The sequence below is a fragment of the Mustela erminea genome, chromosome 1 (assembly GCF_009829155.1).
Source record: "Mustela erminea isolate mMusErm1 chromosome 1, mMusErm1.Pri, whole genome shotgun sequence".
NCBI lineage: Eukaryota > Metazoa > Chordata > Mammalia > Carnivora > Mustelidae > Mustela > Mustela erminea.
Window position 1 is genome coordinate 219,991,877 of NC_045614.1, and position 22,049 is coordinate 220,013,925.

The 22,049-nt window shown below is 45.8% G+C and overlaps 1 protein-coding gene across 6 annotated transcripts in view; it reads right to left on the reverse strand.

Moving 5' to 3' along the window:
* Nucleotides 1-22,049, reverse strand: part of MCM3AP (minichromosome maintenance complex component 3 associated protein) — a 49,866-nt gene that overhangs the window by 16,794 nt on the left and 11,023 nt on the right. For 5 of the 6 annotated variants that reach the window (XR_004289126.1, XM_032357799.1, XM_032357793.1 and 2 more), the window contains 13 exons: nt 20,635-20,832; nt 20,046-20,314; nt 18,883-19,045; nt 16,701-16,861; nt 15,600-15,841; nt 15,069-15,298; nt 13,834-13,934; nt 10,036-10,167; nt 9,543-9,656; nt 3,464-3,616; nt 1,976-2,173; nt 1,347-1,415; nt 1,133-1,267 (listed from right to left, as the gene is read on the reverse strand). Coding sequence is in view for 5 of the 6 variants with exons in the window: in XM_032357799.1 (XP_032213690.1) it covers nt 1,133-1,267; nt 1,347-1,415; nt 1,976-2,173; nt 3,464-3,616; nt 9,543-9,656; nt 10,036-10,167; nt 13,834-13,934; nt 15,069-15,298; nt 15,600-15,841; nt 16,701-16,861; nt 18,883-19,045; nt 20,046-20,314; nt 20,635-20,832 (2,165 nt within the window). In the remaining variant the exon portion in view is untranslated. The remainder of the gene's footprint in view (nt 1-1,132; nt 1,268-1,346; nt 1,416-1,975; nt 2,174-3,463; nt 3,617-9,542; nt 9,657-10,035; nt 10,168-13,833; nt 13,935-15,068; nt 15,299-15,599; nt 15,842-16,700; nt 16,862-18,882; nt 19,046-20,045; nt 20,315-20,634; nt 20,833-22,049) is intronic. The other variant, XM_032357819.1, reaches the window with a different exon arrangement.

Sequence of the window (22,049 nt, forward strand, 5' to 3'; positions counted from 1 at the left end):
AAAACTCTCTTCTTTGCTCAGCTATCTCACAATCTTTATGACTTTCTCCTTAGCTCGTATGTGTTTCAATAGTAACTGCTAAAAAACGAATGTATTCAGGGAACTTGGTACCCTTACCCACCACTAACAGGAATGGAAAATGGTGCAGCCACTGTGGAACAGTCTGGAAACTCTTCAAAGACTTTTTTAAACATAAAGTTACCTCACAACCTTGTAGTTCCACTCCTAGGTGTTTAACAAACAAAACTGCAAACATGTGTCCGCACAAACACACACACATGAATGTTCACAGCAGAATTATTCATAATAACCAAAGAGCAGCAACAACCCAAAGGCCCATCAACTGATGAATACATGTGTTGTACTCATACAATGGTCTATTACTCAGCCACGAAAAAAGAACGAAGGACTGGTATCTGCTAACAAGATAAAATCCAGAAAACATGATGGCTGAGTGAGAGGTGCCAGTCATAAACCTACACACAGGAGGACTCCATTCGTATAGGATGTCGAGAATAGGAAAACACACAGAGACAGGAAACTCATTAGTGGCTTCCGGGAGCTGACAACAAGGAGGCATGATGAGTAACTTAATAGACACGGGATTTCTTTGTTCTGGAATTCGTGGTGATGGTTGTACCACTCAGTGAATATTAAAAACCAGTGAAACAGAAACTTTAAACGGGTAAAATCTATAACATGTGAATTTCATGTCAATAAAGTTGCTAAAAAAGAAAAGTAACATGTCCTGCTTCGAAGTGACTTCTGAAGGCAGTTTGATTACAGGAAATAATGCCATCTCAATTTCTGGATTTCTTTCTTAAAATACCAGTTTTTTTCCTTAAAAAAAAAAGGAACTATAGCCAACACCCTTTGAACTGTCTTCCCCCAGAATTGACAGTGAAGCAAGCCCTAATCAATCCGCTCAGCACAGCTTTAAACGAGGATCAACTCTTAAATGTTCCGGGGCCCAGTTTACAGCATAAAAATTTAAATAATCTTAAGTGTCAACTTCAAATCACAAACAAAACAGACTACAGGTCCCTCATGCCTGATGCCCTCAGAGAAGTCATTCCGCCTCCTGCAGTCACCTTCTCGACCTCAAAGCCCAGAGAGGGAAACCCGTCCTGACCTGCCAGGATTCCCTGGGGACTGCTCTTCTCCATCAGGCAACACCAGCACGAGCTTCCAAAACACACGCTCCCGCCTCCCAGGGAGGTGCTCGGCCACGAGGGACGGCAGGTCCAGGGGCACCCATGCCGCATCGCTGGAAGGGGAAGGGCAGAGCGGGTAAGCCAGTGCACGAGCCCCAGCACAGGAGTGTGTACACCGGGGGCGTGACCGACCTCAGCAGCTGCTTGTAGAAGTGCTGAACCTTCATCTGGTGTGCCGTCTTATTTCGGAGCCGCCTTAACCTACAGAGAAAGGAGGACACTGTCGGCACGAGGCCAGCTCGGGGCCCGTGGACAGTAAGAGCTTCGTAGAGTCTCCTGGTGGGGAATGCTTAGGAGACCAAGAAAACTTTAGCTGATGAAGAAACCAATTAGTTAAAAGACTTGTTCATTCCACAAATATCAAGCAGTCATCTACCGTCTAGCACCACGGGAGAGGAGCAGCGCACAGACAAAAGTCCTGCCCTCTAGAACACACTCTGCAGGACAGAAGAACTCCCATCAACAAGAATGGACACGGTATATCCACAAAGAGCAGAAGAGAAACAGGTGATTCTCAGGAAGATTCAATCTCCAGGCCCTGAGTGTCTGAAGGGGAAAAGGCACGTGAACTCAAAGCATGTCGGCCGTGTCACATGTCCAGGGCTGGGGAGGAAACAGCTTTCAGGAACACAAGCCCGCATCTATGTCCACCTTCTCTGATTCTGCCCGTCTTCCCGCCAAGTGCACACCCTGCTCCCTGTCCCCTACAAAGCCAGGAGCGGAGGGGAGCACTAGGCAGCCACGGCAGGCTGAGCGCTAACCTGGTACAGGAGATGCCCACTTTCCCTGCATGGCCCAGGTCCAGAAGGCCCTTGGCCAAGTTCTCCCGAGCAATGGGACACTCTGCACTGGGCACCAATGCCCTGAGCCGGTCGTTCATGTCCACACAGCAGGGTGCTGCAGGGAAGGCTCGCATCTGGCGCCTCAGTTTCTTCCGGGCCGCGACGGCTTCCCTCCACCTGGAAGATACAGCACCGTATCATCACTGTGTCCTTTCAAGCTGACTACAGGGACAAACGCAAAAGCACGGTCTGGCGCTGTAACATACGGAAGCACATTCTCTGGCCATGTTTAGGTCTTTTTCAGCAAGAATCCTCAAACTGAGAAATGAATCAGAATTAAAATTAATACTCGGGCACAGGGAGCGGTGGTGAACAACAAAACAAGCTTCAATTAAGCCCTGAAGCCAAACCATGTCCGGCAAATACGGGTACGAATTCGAGACACACCCATGCTGGGACCCAGCAAACACCACTCTGGGAACTTCTCTCCAGGTGTCCGTGTACCCGTGTGGAGTGTCTGCACAAGGACAGCCTCCGCAGCACTCTCCGTCCCAGCTACAAAGAAAAGCCACATGGAAGTCCATCAACTGAGAACCAGGTAGGTCATTCGTGGGGCCACTGACACCTGGAAGAGTTCAATACGCAGCGGTGGCTCCAGGCCTCACCCGACCCCAAATCGGGTAAAGAAGGGCCGGCATGGAGGAGAGAATGCGCCCTCGTCTGTCCCCGCCCAAGAAAGGGCGGAAGGCTTCTGGAGGCGTCCTCGGCAGCTGCTGCTGAGGAGGAACACGGAGGTCTCTTGTGGAACAGAGACTCACTTCTCCCTCTACACCCTTGTACATGGTTGAAACTTCAAGGTACGCTGTTACTTATCTTAAATGAAATTATGAAATGAATCACCATCCCACAAACAGAGTACATACCCAGTTTAAAGACTAATGATAAATAAAACAGCCACATACTTTCTTTCATCCAGTCGAACAGCAGTGGCCATGATCAGCCCTGGGCCCGACTCAATCACACGCCCTCTTGCTCCCGAACGTGAGCAGAGCACTGTGCAAAGTGTCATCATTTTCCTTTTCCTCACGGTTATACCACTACATATAAATCCGAAACAATCAATACTTTGAGTATACACCATATGTTGTACACACTTCCCGAAGAACAGCTTTTTTCACAGTAAACTGTGTTTTAGAAATTCCTCCATGTGGGTGCATACAGCTGGAATCTGTTTGGCTTATTCGTGGCCATCTCCCCGTGTCGAGAGCAGAGGTAAGTGAGAGGAAGCACCTATAAATACGAAATACAGAACAGCTCCCAATCTCATTCCCTACTTATCCCCTTGGCACCCCTCCATCAGGAAGGAGCGTGTTTCACGGGTGTATGTAACCGACTACCTCCGAAAGCATAATCTTGTCAAAGGCTCTCCACGTGCATCCACTTCATCTGTAAGGACAGAGGACTCACCGCTGGAGATACTTGCAGAAGCACTGAAGTTCCTGGAGGGTCTCCTTCGCGGTCTGGAAAATCTCTTCCCCAAGAAACAAGTCCACCAGGTGGGCACAGACATCCTCACAGCAACGGGCCATACGGACCTGCTGGTCTGTCTCCACTGCGCTCCTACAGAAGAGGGCGATCAGGATGGGGACACGGCACCCAGGCCCACACACACTGAGGGCTTGCCCTAAAAAATGGCAAGAGCCACATCCTTGCTATTGAAATGTCATTATGTCTCTGCCACAAGAGAAGCTCTCTGTCAAATAAATACAGTATTTTTTAGAAAAGAGAGAAGAAGCTTTAAGATTTTCGTTTTACTTAATGTACAGACACCTGAAAAGTTAGAGAAAAGCAGAATGAAAGCGGTATGGGGCACTACATCTTGAGTCCAACAGAACTGTTGCAAATAGTCAATAAATAAACCTTTATCTTAATAAAATAGTTTCAATTTTTAATTTTTAAAGGACCAGTAAGAAAACTACAACGCCTTCTCATCAGCAGTATCTGATGTTTGCAATAAGAAGTGTCTCAAGTACATGATAGACTGGCAGCCCATGTTTCACATGGCAATGGCCCTCCAATAAACCAATTATCTAAAAGAAGATTTTTATGACAAAATTCTGTCAATGAAGGGAGCACAGAAAATATTATCAAATACATTTAGTCATAAAATCAAAGCAGCTTAAGCAAGCAAGATGTGTTTCCAGGGGCCATCCTCCATGGCAGGTAGAGACAGCCCTGGTGCTGAGTGGAAGCCCAGGTCTCCTGGGACTGTGGGAAAATACATTTGGCACCTATCAATAATTACTTTAAATATAAGTACTCTAATCATAAGACACAGATGAGTGAATGGATTAAAGAAACAAGATCCATCTACATGCTGCCTATAAGAGACTCACTTCAGACCTAAAAACATACAGATTGAAAAGTGAAGGGGTGCAAAACCTACACCATACAAATGCAAGTGAAAAAAAAATCCGTATAAGCAATACTTCTATCAGACAAAGTAGACTTTAAAACAAAGGCCACAGCAAAAGACAAAAAAGTATATTACATAACGATAAAGGGAACAATCCAAAAAGAGACATAACAATTGTAAATATCCATACACCCAACATGGGAGCACCTAAACACAAAAAGCAAATATTAACAGACATAAAAGGAGAAGCTCACAGTAATACAGTAATGACAGAGGACTTTAAAATGACATTTACATCAATGGAGAGATCAGACAGAAAATCAAGAAGGAATCAGTTAACAACACATGAGACAAGTTAGACCTAACAGATACACATGGAACATTTCATCCAAAAACAGGAGAATACATATTCTTTAAGTGCACACTGAACATTCTCCAGGACAGATCACTTGTTAGGCCACAGAACAAGTCTCAATAAATTTCAGAAGACCTAAATCATATCAAGCATCTCTTCCAAACACAACAGTATGAAACTAAAAGTCAATAACAAGAAAAAATTTAGAAAGAACACAAACACATGAGGGCTCCTTCCCCCATCAAGCTACTAAACAATAAATGGGTCAACCAAGAAATCAAAAAATGTTTAAAAAGTACATGGAAGCCTCTGCCTTCGGCTCAGGTCATGGTCTCAGGGTCCTGGGATTGAGCTCCATGTGGGGCTCTCTGCTCAGCGGGGAGCCTGCTTCCCCCTCTCTCTCTCTGCCTGCCTCCCTGCCTACTTGTGATCTCGCTCTCTGTCAAATAAATAATTAAATCTTTAAAAAAAAAAAAAGTACATGGAAACAAATGAAAATGAAAACACAATAGTCAAAATCTTCGGGATGCAGCTGTTCCCAGAAAGAACTTTATAATGACACAAGCCTACCTCAGGAAATAAGAAAAATCTCAAATGTACCACCTAACTTTACACCTAAAAAAAGAACAAAGAAAACCCAAAGCTTGTAGAAGGAAAGAAGCAATAAAGATTAGAGCAGAAATAAATGAAACAGAGAGTTAAACCCAAAATAGAAAAAAATCAATAAAACCAAGATCTGGTTCTTTAAAAAGGTAAACAAAATTGATAAACCTTTGGTCAGACTCACCAAGAAAAAGAGAGAACTCACATAAATAAAATCAGAAACGAAAGAGGAGACATAACAATTCACACCACAGAAATACAAAGGTTATAAGAAAATATTAAGAAAAATTATATGTCAACAAACTGGACAACCTAGAAGAAACAGATAAATTCCCAGAAACATATAATCCTCTAAAACTGCATCAGGAAGAAATAGAAAAATGAAGTATAATCAGTAATCAAAAAACGCCCAACAAACAAAAGTCCAAGACTAGACAGCTTCACAGGTAAATTCTATCAAATATGTAAATAAGAATCACTACCTATTTTTTCCTCAAACTATTTCAAAAAAAGAAGAGAAAGGAAAACAGTCTACAAATACACAAATACACAAACACTCATTCTACAAAGCCAGCATTATCCTGGTTTAAAAAAAAAAAAAAAAGACACTACAGAAAAAGAAAACTACAGGCCAATATCCCTGATGAACACAGATGCAAAAATCCTCAACAAAATATTAGCAAACTGAATTCAACAATACATTAAAAAAATAATTCACCACAATCAAGTGGGATTTATTACAGGGATGCAAAAGCTGGTTCAATATGTGCACATCAATATGACACACATTAACATGATCATCTCAACAAATGCAGAAAAAGCATTAGACAAAATACAACAGCCACTCATGATAAAAACCCCCTCAACAAAGTATGTTTAGAGGGAACACATTCCAACATAAGAAAGGCCATATATGAAAAACCCAGAGCAAACATCGTACTCAGTGGTGAAAAACTGAGTTTTTCCTCTAAGATCAGTAACAGGTCAAGAATGCCACTCTCACCATGTTTTTCCCGATACTATACTGGAAGTCCCAGCTACAGCAATGAGACAAGAAAAAGAAATAGACACCCAAATTGGTAAAAAAAGAAGTAAAACCGTCAGTATTTGCAGATGAGTGATACTACATATAGAACACCCTAAAGACTCCACCAAAAAACCATCAGAACTGAGAACTAAAAAATGATTTCAATAATTTCAGGATACAAAATTAATACACAGAAATCTGCTACATTTCTATTCACTAATAACAAAGTAGCCAAAGGAGAAATTCAGTAAACAATTCCATTTACAGTCGTACCAAAAAGAATAAAATGCCTAGGAATAAATTTAACCAAGGAAGTAAAAGACCTATACTCTGAAAACTAGAAAACACTGATTAAAGAAACTGAAGATGACACAAACGAAAAGGTATTTCATGTTCATGAGTCGGAAGAATTAATACTGTTAAAATGTTCACGCTACTCAAAGAAATAGAAAATATAATCCCTATCAAAATACCAACAGCATTTTTCACAGATCAAAAACAAATAACACTGAAATTTGTAGGGAACCACAAAGACCCTGAATAGTCAAAGCAGTCTTCAGAAAGAATAACAAAGTTTTAAGCATCATAATCCCAAATTTCATCATATGCTACAGAACTCCAGTATTCAAAATAGTATGGTACTGGCAGAAAAACAGATCTAGAGACTAACGGAATGGGATAGCGGGTCACACCTTCATGGTCAATCGTCTGTAAACAAAGGAGGAAGGAATATACAACGGAGAAAAGATGATTTTCAACAAAGGGAGTAGGGCAAACTGGATAGCTGCCTGTACGGGAAGGAAACTATACTGAACTATACCGCTTTCTCACACCACACACAAAAAGAAACTCGAAATAGGGGTGCCTGGCTGGCTCAGTTGCTTAAGCCACTGCTTTCGGCTCAAGTCATGATCCTGGAGTCCCAGGACTGAGTCCCGCATCGGGCTCCCAGCTCGGTGGGGAGTCGGCTTCTCCCTTTGGCCTTCTCCCCTCTCATGTTCTCTCTCACTCACTCTCTCTCTCAAATAAATAAATTTTTTTTTTAAAAAAGAGACTCGGGACACCTGGGTGGCTCAGTTGGTTAAGCCACTACCTTCCGCTTGGGTCAGGATCCCAGAGTCCTGGGATGGAGTCCCACATCGGACTCCTTGCTCAGTGGGGAGCCTGCTTTTCTCTCTACCTCTGCTGCCACTCTGCCTGCTTGTGCGCGCGCTCTCTCTCTTTCTGACAAATAAATAAAATCTTTAAAAAAAAGAGAGAGACTCAAAATAAAGTTCTCAGTGTAAGAGCTGAAACCTTAACAGTCCTAAAAGAAAACACAGGCAGTAACTCTCCTTCATCAGCCTTAGCAACATATTTATGGATGTGTCTACTTAGACGAAGGAAACAGAAGCAAAAATAAACTACGAAGATTACACCAACATAAAAGGCTTACGCACAGTGAAGGAAACTATCAGCAAGACAATAAGGCAACCCCGTGAGCAGGATAAGGTACCTGTAAATGATATCTCCAATATGGGGTTAATATCCAAAATATTATTAAGAACCTGCAGAACTCAACACCAAAAAACAAAACAAACAAAAAAACCCACAAAAAAAACTGATTAAAAACAGGCAGAGGACCTGAACAGACATTTTTCCAAAGACATATATATGGCTAAAAAACATATGAAAAGATGCTCAACATCACTAATCATCAAGGAAATGTGAATGAAAACCATAAAGAGATCCAACCTCAGTCAGAATGGCTGGGATCAAATAGGCAAGCGATAATGATGTTGTCCAGGACGTGGAGAAAAGGGAACCCTCCTCTACTACTGGTGGGAATGTGAATTAGTACAACCATTGTGGAAAACAGTATGAAGTCTCCTTAAAAAATTAAAACTTAAAACGGCATATGATCCAGTAATTCTACTTACTGGGTATTTGCCTAAAGAAACTAAAAACCAATTTGAAAAGTTATATGCACCCTAGGTTTATAACAGCATTATGTACAGTAGCCAAGATACAGAAGAAACTTAAGTGTCCACAGATACATAAATAAATAAAAATATGTGGGGTGCCTGGGTGGCTCAGTGGGTGAGACCTGCCTTTGGCTCAGGCCATGGTCTCAGGATCCTGGGATCGAGTCCCGAATCGGGCTCTCTGCTCGGCAGGGAGCCTGCTTCCTCCTCTCTCTCTGCCTGCCTCTCTGTCTACTTGTGATCTCTGTCAAGTAAATAAATAATCTTTGAAAGTAAGTAAATAAAAATATGGTGTGTGTGCGTGTGTGTGTGTGTGTAACAGACTACTACTCAGCCATCAAACAAGAATGAGATCTTGCTATTTGCAACAACATGGACGGACACAGAATAATGTGCTAAGGGAACTAAGACAGAAAAAGACAAATACCATATGAGTCCACTTACACATGGAATCTAAAAAACAGAACAAAAGAATAAAGAAGAACAGATTTTAAATCTAGAGAGTTGGTGGCTGCCAGAGCGGAGGTAGGTAGGGGGTAATGAGTGAAATAATGAAGAGGATTAAGACACACAAACTTCCAGTCAAACACCAGGAAGTCCCAGAGATGAAAAGTATAGCACAGAGAAGAGTGACTAATAAATACTGTAACATCATACGGTGACAGGTGGTGACTACACTTACCACGGTGAGCACTGAATAATTTATAGAACTTTCGAATAAATATGCTGTATATCGGAAACTAGTACGATACTGCATGTTAATTACACTTCAGTTTAAAAAAAAGAAGTTACTAAAATTCTTAAATGAGATACCTCAAAGAAATCTTTTAACATATGAAGCAACAGAAGAATCTTCTACTTGAAAAAAACTAGCAGTAAATACCTCGGAGCGTAGGAGATACCAGTGGATTATTCTGCTGATGGACACATGCCCGCAACCAGGGCAGGAACCACGCGAGGTCCGCAGTGGAAGGGAGCCCTCTCCGGAGGCGGCACACACCCAAGAACAGGGATCACTGTGTCTTACTGCGTCTTACTGTGTGGCCATTCGAAAGCTAAGCTCCTTGTCAAAGTGAAACACAGCTAGCCTGAACTGCACCAGGCTGGCCACAGGGCCTCAGTAAACCCGCTTCTCTCCCACCCCACACCCCTGAACTGCAAGATACCAGCCCTCCATTTACTTCAGCTCCTGGGAGCAGGTTTCCCTCACGCATTCTGTCACGACAAGTTCTGTCAGCTCTGTTGCCAGGCCCTGGCTCAGCTGAGTTAACACCAGTTCTCTCTCTTGTTTCAACCTGAGGGTAAAAGGATAAAAGGGCACAAGGGTAACGTTTAAGACTAAAAAAAGTGTCAACACTCTCTCTGACCTCAAAAGTTGGGATCGGAGTTGTGCTGCCTCAGCCAGCAAGCCCACTCCTCTGATCCCAACAGACAAGCCGCACGGCCACGCACACGCCAGCTCCCCCGACTGCCACCCTTGCCCCCAGCTCCAGCTGCTGCTCCCAAGGCGGGTGTGGCCCCAGACCCTCCACCCATGACCTGGGCTGCAGCGTAGGAGGGCGCGGGGTGAACCGGGGGGCCGGACGCCCGTGCAGTGGACACCGGTAAGAGCACCCCAGGCCAGGGTGGGCTCTGTCCTGTGCCCACACACTCTGACCTCACGCGCACACTCACCTCTCCTCTTCCGCCTGCCGCCTCTCCTCCTCTTTGCGCTCCCTTTCCTTAGCCACTTCCTCCGCTGCTACGTGCCTCAAGATGCCTGCGGTTGCGGCGGTTAATATCTCCTCCACAGCAGCATTGGAAACACTAGGCAGAGAAAAGGGGGTATCATTCCAAATAAATAAGTAATAGGCAAGCAAGCCACATAACTAAACGTTAACACTGGCGAGAAAAAAATCGTATTTGGCTTTAACATAAAACTTAAGCTTGTGTCTAAAACAGACACGCTATCAAAACTGACTCATGTAGAAACAGAAAATCTGAATAGACCTATAACTTAAAAGATTGACTCAGTAGTCAGAAAGCCCTCCCAACAAAGAAAAATCAAAAACCAGATGGCTTCACTGACAAATTGTATCAAACACTTAAGGAAGACCTAACACCACCCTTTGTCAAATGGTTCTAAAAATCTGAAGAGGAAAAGAGGAAGAAACATTTACAAACACTTTCTGTGAAGCCAGCATTGCCCTGAATGATACACTGATACCAAAACTAGACAAAGACACTGTAAGAAAACCACAGACCAAAATCCCTGAAGGATACTAATGTGGAAATCCTCAACAAAACACCAATAAACAAAAATTCAACAATATATTTAAAGGGTTACAGAAAATTACCAAGTGAGATTTACTGCTAGAATGCAAGGATAGTTCAACAAATGAAAAACAATGTAAGACAAACATACAAATAAAATGAAGGGAAAAAACTCGTATGATCATCCCAATTGATACAGAAAGAGCATCTGACAAAATTCAGCCCTATTTCATGATAAAAGCACTAAAAAAACTAGAAACAGAAAGAATTCTCTAAACATGATATAGCCTATATATGAAAAAACCACAGCTAACATCATATTCACATGTGAGAGACTGAGAGCTTATTCTCTAAAGCCAGCAAAAAGACATGGATGACCTATTTGCTGCTTCTATTCAATACTACTTTGGAAGTTAGAAAAATAAGAAACATCCAAACTATAAGGGAAGAAAAAAATTATTATCTATTCACTGAGAACATGATCTGGTATATAGAAAATCCTAAGAATTCTGCTCAAAACCTATTGGAACTAACAAGTTTAACAAGATTGAAATATAAGGATCAAAAAAAATCAGGGGTTCCTAGGTAGCTCAGTTGGTTGTGGACACTGGCCTTTGGCTCAGATCATCATCCCGGGGTCCTGGGATGGAGCCCCATTTCAGGCTACCAGCTCAGTGGGGAATCTGTTTCTCCCTCGGCCCCTCCCCACCACTGTCTCTCTCTCTCGAATCAATAAATAAAAATATTTGAAAAAAATTAATATTTCTATATGCTAGCAATGAACATTCTAAAAGTGAAATTAAGCAAACAACTGGATTTAAAATAGCACTGAAAAGAATTAAGCAATTAGAGGCGCCTGGGTGGCTCAGTTGGTTGAGCAACTGCCTTCGGCTCAGGTCATAATCCCGGAATTCCGGGATTGAGTCCCGCATTGGTTCCCAGCTCCTTGGGGAGTCTGCTTCTCCCTCTGACCTTCTCCTCGCTCATGCTCTCTCTCACTCATTCTCTCTCAAATAAATAAATAAAATCTTAAAAAAAAAAAAAAAAAAAGAATAAAGCAATTAGTAATAAACTTAACCAAGGAGATGAAAGACCTACACAGTGAAAAGCAGAAAACACTGCTGAGAGAAGTTAAGGATGACCTAAACAAATAGAAAGACAACCCATGTGGCTAGACTAGAAGACTTTTTAAGTAACATGGGGCTCAAATTCACAACCCCAAGATCAAGAGTCACATGATCTATCAACTGAGCCAGCCAGGCACCCCTAGTCTGGAAGACGTAATGTTAAGATATCAGTACTATCCAAAGCCATCTACAGATTCAATGCAATCACTATCAAAATCCTAGAAGCATTTTGCAGAAACAGAAAAACTCATCCCAGAGGCATCTGGCTGGCTCAGTCAGTTAAGCGTCCAACTCTTGATTCCAGCGCAGGTAACATCATGATCTCATAGTCATGAGATCCAGCTGCAGGTCAGTCTCTGCGCTGGACATGAAGCCTGCTTAAGATTCTCTCCCTCCCTCCCTCTACACCCCCCACCCCAGCTCACTCACTCTCAGGAAAAAAAAAAAAGAAAAACTCATCATAAAATTCATATGGAATTTTAAGGGACATCAAATAGTAGAACGATCTTGAAAAGGAGAAACAAAGTTGAAGGACTCGTGCCTTGTGACGTCAACACTTACTACAACTTACTATAAAACTAGGGCAATCAAAACGATGTGGTACTGGCATTAAAAAAGACATATGGACTTGGGACGCCTGGGTGGCTCAGTTGGTTAGGCAGCTGCCTTCGGCTCAGGTCATGATCCCAGGGTCCTGGGATCGAGTCCCACATCGGGCTCCTTGCTCGGCAGGGAGCCTGTTTCTCCCTCTGCCTCTGCCTGCCATTCTGTCTGCCTGTGCTCGCTCGCACGCTCTCCCTCTGTCTCTGAAAAATAAATAAAATCTTTAAAAAAAAAAAAAAAGACATATGGACCAACAGAGCAGAATGGAGAGAATCCAGAAGGAAACCCTCATGTATATGACCAGCTGATTCCCAAAAAGGGTGCCAAGACCATTCAAAGAGGAAAAGAAGGTAATTCCAAAGCTCAAAGATATGTAAAAAGAATGGTGTTAAATCTTTATCGTATACATGAAAACAAAACAAACATAGATCAAAGACCTAAACTTAAGAGTTAAAACTATCATTTTCTTAGAAGAAAACACAGGAAAATATTCATAACTTTGGACTTGGCAGTTTCTTAAATATAAAGCCAGAAGTACAGGCAACAAAAGAACAGTTAGATAAAACGGACTACATAAGACTTAAGACTTCTGTGTATCTAAGCACACTATCAAGAGAGTGAAAAGACAAATCAAACAGAAAAGACATTCCCAAACAGAATAGGATTAATACCCAGAAACAGACAAACTCCTACAAACTCAACAACAAAAACCAATTCAAAGAGGAGCAAAGGACTTGGAATATAGATTTCTCCAAAGAAGATACATAAAAAGCAAATGAGCTCAACATCATTAGTCATTAGGGAGACGCAACCAAAACTACAAGATACCACTCGGCACTCGCTCTGATGACTACTATAAAAAACTTAAGGGAGCCTGGTGGCTGAGTCGGTTAAGCGTCTGCCTTGGGCTCAGGTCATGATCCAGGGTCCTAGGATCAAGCCTCATATCGGGCTCCCTGCTGACTCCAGTATAAGAAAATCCATCAGACCTATCAATAACAGTAGCCCTTTTGAGTCACCTACATTTATACAAATGCAATTATATTCTTAATCACTGTGTGATTTCATGTGTAATAGGGTTTTTAAAACGTGTTAGAAATCCTTAGAACACTCTGATTTACTAAATCAATTAGTAAGTTGTTTAAGTCTTAGAAAAATTCTGATCATTAAATTTATTAAGATTACATCTTTACAATATTAGATAGAATCAGATATACGAAATTTATAATTGCAGTTTGAAATCTCCAAAGAAATTTCACTATACTATAAAATGCTTAACTTACAACTTTAATAACCCTAACATTGCTCAAAAAGCACACACACACAGTCGTACCTGCCTAGAGGGTGGGACCAAGAGTTAAGCCTGTACAAATGAGCAGCTGCGACCTCCTGTCCAAGGCTGACAGCAGCTCTCTAAGGAGAAACACGGGGGACAGGGAAAGCCCCCAGCAGGCTGACAGCTTCGGAGCAGGTGGGGCCCCGCACTCACCCCAGAGCTGTGGTCGCGAAGGCCGCCCCAGCGGCACCAACCTCCTCACAGTCCCTCTGAAGAACCTCCTGGATGAGCTCATCCACCACTTGAGCCAGGTCCTAAGGAGAGGACAGACGGGTCAGCGCGCCGCCAGCGAGAAACACTGCCTCGATCCGGACTGAGCTTAAAACCGAACAATCTAGCCCTACAGCCTACCGGTACTGGAAACCTTTGCAGAACCCAAGACGGTCTCAGGGAGCATCCCCCCGCCCCAAGACGAAAACATCCCTTCACAACCGCATCAGTGGACGCTGTCTGAGGGCATCTGACAGTCCTCATGTGGGAATCGGCCACGCTGCGTCCGGAAAGGTTTCCCGCTACTGAACAGAGAGAAACCTTCTGGAAGAGGACAGCGCAAGCCTGCTGCCTGCTCGACACCGCCCCACGCTGCCCCCCACACCACGTCAGACACGGTCGGCTTCTCTAGCCGTCCTTGACAATCGCCTCGGGCTTCCTTCACGCCCCTGCCCCAGCCGCAGGGTGGTGAGCCCGATCCCACAACCTGTGTGGTAGACGGGCCCCGTTCAACCCCATCAGCGGGCACACAGTGCCGCCTGGGGCCTCACATGTCCCCCGGTCACAGGTCCGCTGGCTCTCCCACTGAGCAGTGCAGAACATCACCCAGAGCAGACACGTCGGCGGTGCCAGATGGCACTGGGACAGGAAGCGACAGAGTGCTGCTCTGAGGACAGCAACGCAGACGGAGGCGCTGCACCGGCCTGGGGGCTCGGCCCCAGCCCTGCCACCTGCAGCTAAGGGACTGCAGCCAGGGCCTCTCCCTAGACCCCTCGTGGGAGACTACGCAACACAGCCCACTCCGCAGGGCTGAGGGTGGCCCACAGAGACCCACGTGTCTGCAGAGCCATCAGTGCAGGGCAGGACTTCCTGCAGCCCTCACGTTACGTCCACAAGAACCCTTCCACCTCCTCCAGAGTCTGAGCTCCAGCCCTTTCAAGCAGACACGGGCAACAAGCTAGGGGGCCTGGTGCGGGGCCTCCCAAAGCTCGGGGTCCCAGGCACCCCGTCAGAAGGACGGAGGCTCAAGCCACCCCGGCTGGCACTCAGAACGCTTGAGAACCACAGCGCAAGCACCTCTGTGGGTTCGATCTACAGACAACGGGTCAGACTAGACATCAGACACTGCTGGGGACACCTGCACAACCCTTGGAGCCCTAATCTGGAAGATTCCTTACCGCATCAGAGTACGAAGGTGCAGGCCTCGGAGGAAGCAATTCGGGCTGCGCAGGGGGCTGCATGGGGGGCTGCCCAGGGGGCTGGAAGAGGCCAGGCGCTATGCTCGGGGTCGGTGCCAGGACGTGAGGCAGAGAAGCTGGTGTGGGTGCGGCACTGGGAAGGGGCTGCTGGAGGAGAGTGGTTGGCGGTACCTCTGCCTCCGCCCCACATGCCTCTCCTTTTGCCCCACCTGGAAGGGAACAGGCATGTGAGGACACTTAAGGCAACCCCCAGGCACCCACAGTGACCCTCAGGGCTAGCCACCCTCCCGAGCGACGTCAGAGGGGACAAAGCGTGCTTCACCCGTGGGAGGCAAGCACCGCGCCATCAGGGAGCCATTCGGGCCCCTCTTGAGGGGGAGGAGTATCGGAGCCCAGAGCAAATACCCAGCAAGCCCACCCCAACCCACAACATGAGCCAGACGCTCCTACCCCCAGAGAGGCTTCCTGGAGAGGCGAGGCTGGTTCCCGCACGCAACTGCAGCTTCTCACCTACTGTGTCCAAGCTGGGTCTCTGGGTGCCCACAGGCAGCTCTGCAGCCAGGCTCTCCCCGATGTACTTGTTCTGGGAGTTGAAGCTGCACACGGGGGTGTGACGAGGGACGAGGGGCAGCGGCCCTCCATTCACGATCTCCCCGACCGACACAGTCAGCTTCCTGGTAATGAACACCGACTTCCTGGCCTTGGACAACCCCTCTGGCTCCAGGAACGAGGACCGGTTCAGCTCGACACAGCTACCCAGACCACAGAGAACCCAGAGAAGCGTCACACGGGCGAGAAGCCTACCTTCACCTTCTCAGCTCCCGGCGGCAATGCCGGGAGCCCCGTCCACATCACGGGGTCACCCCACTACCGTGTGTCAATGAAGAGGGAGACAGTAAAGGCCGATCTGGTGCCCCAGCCCACAGTACCCAAGCTGCCAGCCTGGACATTTCCTTGTGACATGGGAGCCTCCTGGCCTACTAGTACACAGCCAACAACACACACCTGCGTGCTCCCGTCTTATTCCAAAGCCACATGTGTCTGTGAGGGCTGGCCTGCAGGAAGCAGACAGGAAGGGGCTGGCAAGGAGTTAAGAGGAGGGAAGAGTCAGAGAAACAGCAATCTGGAACAAGACATGGTGCACTTTATGGTGCCATTTACTGGGAGAGGGTCCAGGAGTTTCATCAGGTTCTCAAAACACTGACTCCAAGCAGCAGAGAAGCTCCTGGCCTGACCCACCAGTGCCTGTCTGGGCCACCACAGGTGGGCAGTGGTAGTCCCTGGCCTGCAGAAGCCATGTTCGAAAGATAGAATAAGGAAGACCCTAACCTTTACCTTTAGTTTCTTCAGTAACTTGTGAAAAGCACTGATTTTGGAATTGCAAAGAAACGGGTCTGAAAGCAATCTGCTAGCAGTGTCTGATCAGGGCCTGCCCCCCACACACACACACACTCGGAGCCTCGCCGTGTTCACCTGCACTGGGGAGGCGGCCTGCAGAGTAGGCCCTCTCCGGGGCCTGGCACGTAGGTGGCACTTCCCAGCCCTTATCAGAATTCAAAGAGAAAACACAGAGACAGAGAGAGAGGCCCCGCAGCCACCGTCTGCTCTTACCCATCAGAGACTGTGAGACCGTAGAAGTTCAGGAAGTCTGTGGCCTCGTCCCCGTCTCGGAACAGCAGCATGCGCACCACGCTGTCCAGGGGAAAGACCGTGGAGCGCTGCGTGCTCACAGTGTACGCGATGTTGAGCGCTCGGAGAGCATCTTTTCGGATCTGAAGAGAGAAGCCGTCACTGCAGCGTTAAGGAGCCAGTCTCCATGACCACGAAATGCCACCATGGGGGACAGGGTCCTGCTGTAGCTCAGTCCCGCTGGAAAGCAATCCAGTACTAAGAGGCCCAGGCTCAGCAATCGCCAGGGCATTTGCTCAGCAGAAGATGCTCCAAAATGCCAGTGACACAGTGGAACAGTCGGTCTCCACACACAGGACCGGTTAGGCCATGAAGGAAACCCTGGATGCTGGGGGGCTCAGTCGATTAAGTGTCTGCCTTCGGCTCAGGACACGACCCCAGGGTCCAGGGACTGAGACCTGCATCAGGCTCCCTGCTCAGTGGGACGTCTGCTTCTCCCTCTGCCTGCCCCTCCCCTACTTGTGCGGCACATGCATGCTCTCTCTGACAAGTAAGCAAATCTTCAAAAACAAACAAAACAAAAAAAGAAACCCTAGAAGACAAATCATGCATCAGCAGGACATGTGGAAGGTCTACTGCATACCATCCATTCAACACAAAGCTCTAGGATATTAAAAATCATCAGAAATGAAAGAGCACCACAGAAAAGTGCAGAAATGGCATGAAATCCCTAACAAGTGCTTTAAAAAAAGAAGACAGGAAAATGTTAACAAAACTTGCATGTGGGTGCCAGGACGCTGGGCGACCCCTTGCATCCTCCTGCAGTGCTAATTCTACCAGGATTTATCGAGAATTTACTTCTCACCTGGCATTGTTAACCTGGAGCACACAACAATGAACAAAGCAAAATCTCTGCCCCAGACCTGATGTGTTAGGGAGAGACCAACAATGAACAAAATGAACCTGTGAAATACACATTTAATGGTGACAGTGCAACAGAGGAAGGCAGAGGAGGGCAGGCAAGCCAAGGCCTGAAGAAGGTGAGCACCATATGGCTCTGAGAGGATAGAGCACAGCAGCGACAGCAGTGACAATAGCACATGCAAAGGCCCTGAGGCAGGACTGTGCTGGGGTTGGAGGGATAGGACGCATCACAGCAGGTGGAGCTGAGCAAGGGAGCCTTTGGGCCCATGTCAAACACTTCGTTTCTCTAAAGCATTTAGATGTCCTTTTTGTTTCAAATTATTAAAATGGGCACAAACGGCTAACATTCTAAGAATATTACATAATCATTCTGAAAATAATAACTATCAGTTTTATTTACTGAATGTACAGAGTTCTCCAAATGGCACACTGTTAAAAAATCTTTTCATTTGTTCCACAATGACATTGCTGTTGGCAATTCTCAGACAGGACAATGAACAAACTTGAAGACCCTCTGCCTCGGCTATGACCATGGGCTCAGTCACTGTTTACCAAAGGACCTGATGGGTGACCAAAGAAGAAAAACAACCTGAAGTCACTGAACCAGCTGGCCAGGTCCTAAGACTCACCTCCCCCTCCACCCCGGCTGCCGCCTCCCCGCCCAGCGGACCCCTTGCAGCTGGGAGCAGCACAGTGCATGCGCTGTCGGGAGCTGGGGCTGAAGACCGGACTGTGGGAATTCTGGGACCAGGCATTCAGACTCTTGCAAAGCACCAGGTTAGACCTGGTCTGCACTTCCCTGAGGTTTGCAACCCAGGGCACAGCACAGTACTCAACAAGAAGCAGGCCCTTCAGGTATTTAATGAAATGGATTCAGCATCATTAGGCTCACTCCCAAAATTTAGATTAATAACACTTAAGAATTTTTAAATCAGGGACCTTTATGTGCAAAATTTTATTTTTGGTTTGTTTCCAAGAAAATGATAGTGCTGAAACTAAAGTCCTATCATTCTAAAGATATGTCTCTGATCTGAACCTAGCAACAGCATTTTCCGTCACATGGCCTCTTCCGTCAGTGGTCCATGGTGCCAGACCCTGTGACACAAGGTAATGCGGGCAGCCCCCTTGGGGACCTGCTGCAGGGCTTACACGAGAGCAAACTTGGAACTGCGAAAATAGCAAATACCAAAAGTAACGATCTGATTTCTTCCAATTCTTCAAGTATAGCTACATTACTCACCTGATTAAAATAACAGTGTAAAAGACAAGCATTCAGGTAAGAAGCCGACCGGACCAGTTTGAAAAATCTCACAAAATTATTGCTGTTCAATGCAGCAAAGGCCTGAACAGCAAATTTCACTTCGGAGGAATTTCTAACGGTAGGATGGAACTGCTGTACTTCTCTGTTAATTAAAGGAGACAAGGGGATTAGAATTCTATTTTTTTCCTTTTCCATCTTTTTTAAGTAGGCTCCAGGCCCAGCATGGAGCCCAAAAGGGGCCTTGAACTCATGACCCTGAGATCAAGAGCTCAGCTGAGATCAAGAGTTGGATGTTTAACGGACTGAGCCAGCCAGGCACCCTCAATTTTATTTTTAATTAGACAAAATGTCCATGAAAATAGATGTGATTTTAAAAAAACCTGAAGTTGAACCACACTGAGAAAGAGGGACTCAGGCTAACGTATGCCATTCGACTCAGCTCGCGGACTTCGAGGCTGCCACGCTTGAGCTAGACTGGGAACAGCAGCGCTCTCTAAAAAGACGGTAAATAAACAAATGCAAGCAATAATCAATTTAAGAATTGATTATCGAAGAATTACTTTAATGCCAAATGACTGCCGGCTGGTTTTGCTGGGGATGACATCTAAAAAACAAAATTTAACTTTGTTTTGCTTTGTAAATGAACAGGGCTGACTGAATCACCAAGAGAGATGCCTGTTGGGGCGCCTGGGTGGCTCCGTCGACTCAGCCCCTGACTTGGTTTCAGCTCCGGTCGTGATCGCAGGGCCACGAGACTGAACCACGCGTGGGCTCCCCGCTCAGTGGCGAGTCTGCTGGAGATTCTTTCTCCCCTCTGCCCCTCCCCCTGCCTGCATGCTTTCTCTCAAGAAAAAATCTTTTTAAAAACTGGAGGGGCACCTGAGTGGCTCAGTATGTTAAGCAATTGCCTTTGGCTCAGGCCGTGATCTCAGGGTCCTGGGCGAGAGCCCCGCACCTGGCCCCCTGCTCAGCGGGGAGTCTGCTTCTCCGTCTCCCCTGCCCTCCCCCCTGCTCATGTACACACTCTCTCTCATATAAATGAATTAAATCTTAAATAAATAAATAAAGTCTTTAAAAAAAAAAAAAAACAAAACCCTGCCTTTTCACACAGCTTAGACGAGCTTCTAAGTTTGAAAATTTACCTTAGGATGTCCCCCTTGTTGAGATTGAGCAGAACGTTGTACCCCTGGAACTCAGCTTCACTGGCACAGAACACGCCCTTGTTTCTCAGGTCCTGGTACATCTCCTTCAGACTCTGAAGGCACTTGGTCATGTTCTCATTGTTGATCTTGGCATCAAAGGAGGACATGGGCTCCTCACACAGGAAGTGAGCACAGTGGATGTGGAACCGGGTGCACTTCTCAATCAGAGACACCGTCACAGGGTCACACAAGTGCTGCTGCGTGATGTCCTGGCCACAAGCAAGAGGGAGTATCACACACACACGCCCCTTACATACGCGCCTCTTGTACACACGGATTTCACGCATGTTATTTCCGTGCACTGGGAACTAACGATTAGAAGAATCACGATTACCTGAATTTCTCACATGTCAATTTCAAACGAAGCCCATGAGGCACATTTTAACAGGACTTTGTAAGGATTTTAAATAACAGCATTTTTTACACAGACGAAATGTAACTGAGTAAGTGAGCAAAATGAAAAGAAATCTTGCTTCAACTTTGGAATTCACATGCATTTTCTAATTCTCTGGTCAGAAGTGGCAGATACCTTCCGTATGCCCCGGGTGCGGTTCCACACGAAGTCATACCAGTCCCGCAGGCTGCCCTCCTTCTGGTCCATGATCTGAGTCACCAAGTAGTCCATGGTCCTGCTGAGCACCGCTGAGGGCCGCAGCTCGTGCGGAAGCGGTTCTTCCTGATCGGCGGAGGAGCGGCTGTACTCCTTTACAGCGGCCGCGTGGTCCACCTGGGGACACACAGTTGGGGCGAACAGCAGGGTGTCAGGTGCTGGGCCTTAAAATGAGGAGGAAAATCCCCCACATACTCATACAACATCAATAACACAGAATACAATTTTTAAATGTGAAGTTTCTGTTTGAAACTAATGATCAAAATTCAAAAACAAACGAGAGACTTGTTTCTGGCGAATACAACACGGAGTGCAGAAGCAGAAGCAGTGTCAGTGGGGGGCCTGGCGGGCTCCGTCAGTGGATCGGGAAACTCTTGATCTCGGGACTGTGAGTTCAGGCCCTGCACTGGACGCAGAGATGACTTAACCATTTTAAAAAGAAAGAAGGAATGTAAGTAGAGACACACCTGCGTAGTTCCAAGGGCAGAGGTGTGACAGGAAGAGAACCCTGAAGCACTGTAACAGACTCCAGCCGTCACCAGATGTCCAGACATCTACAGGACTGAGCCCTGGGCATCCACTGCAAGCCAGGAGCACCGTCTCCTGGGGCAGGAGCCTCTGCTGTGATATCCTGCCCAGCTGGGGTCCCCACACTGGGCAACTTAAAACCACCAGCCATGGGGCACCCAGCTGGCTCAGTCCATGGAGCATATGACTCTCGATGTCAGGGTTCTAAGTTCAAGCCACATGCTGGGTATATGTAGACATTAGTTAAAAATAAGATCTTTATTAAAAACAAACAAACAAACAAACAAAAACACCACCAACCAAGAGAGAAGGCTGCAAGCAAAGTTAACGAAGAGAAAAAAGGATCTAAAATGATGTAGATTTCCTGGGGAACAATTTGGGAACATGCATTGGCACACACATGTTCAGGAACCTGAAGAAAGGTCACACCCTCTAACGTAGTAACTTAATTTTTAGGACCCATCAGAAGAAAAAAATCTATATACCTTAGACTCATTACATACAATATGCCCAACAGAATTATTAATAAAATTTAAATATCTAGTGATTGCAAAATGGGAAGTTTTGGCAGAGCTACATAATCAATAATATGCTGTCATTTTTAAAATGCTGATAGAGTTTTTCAGAAAAGATAAGGTAACAAAACTTATGTAGAAAGGATTCATACAGAATTGCATCTAGACCATAATCTCAACTACGCAAAACACAAACAGGAAGAAAACTGTGAAAAGGAAAAAGAAATGAAAAGAAATTTTTAATCTGTGACACAAATCTGTATGTATAGCTAAGCCTCGAGTACCCTGGGG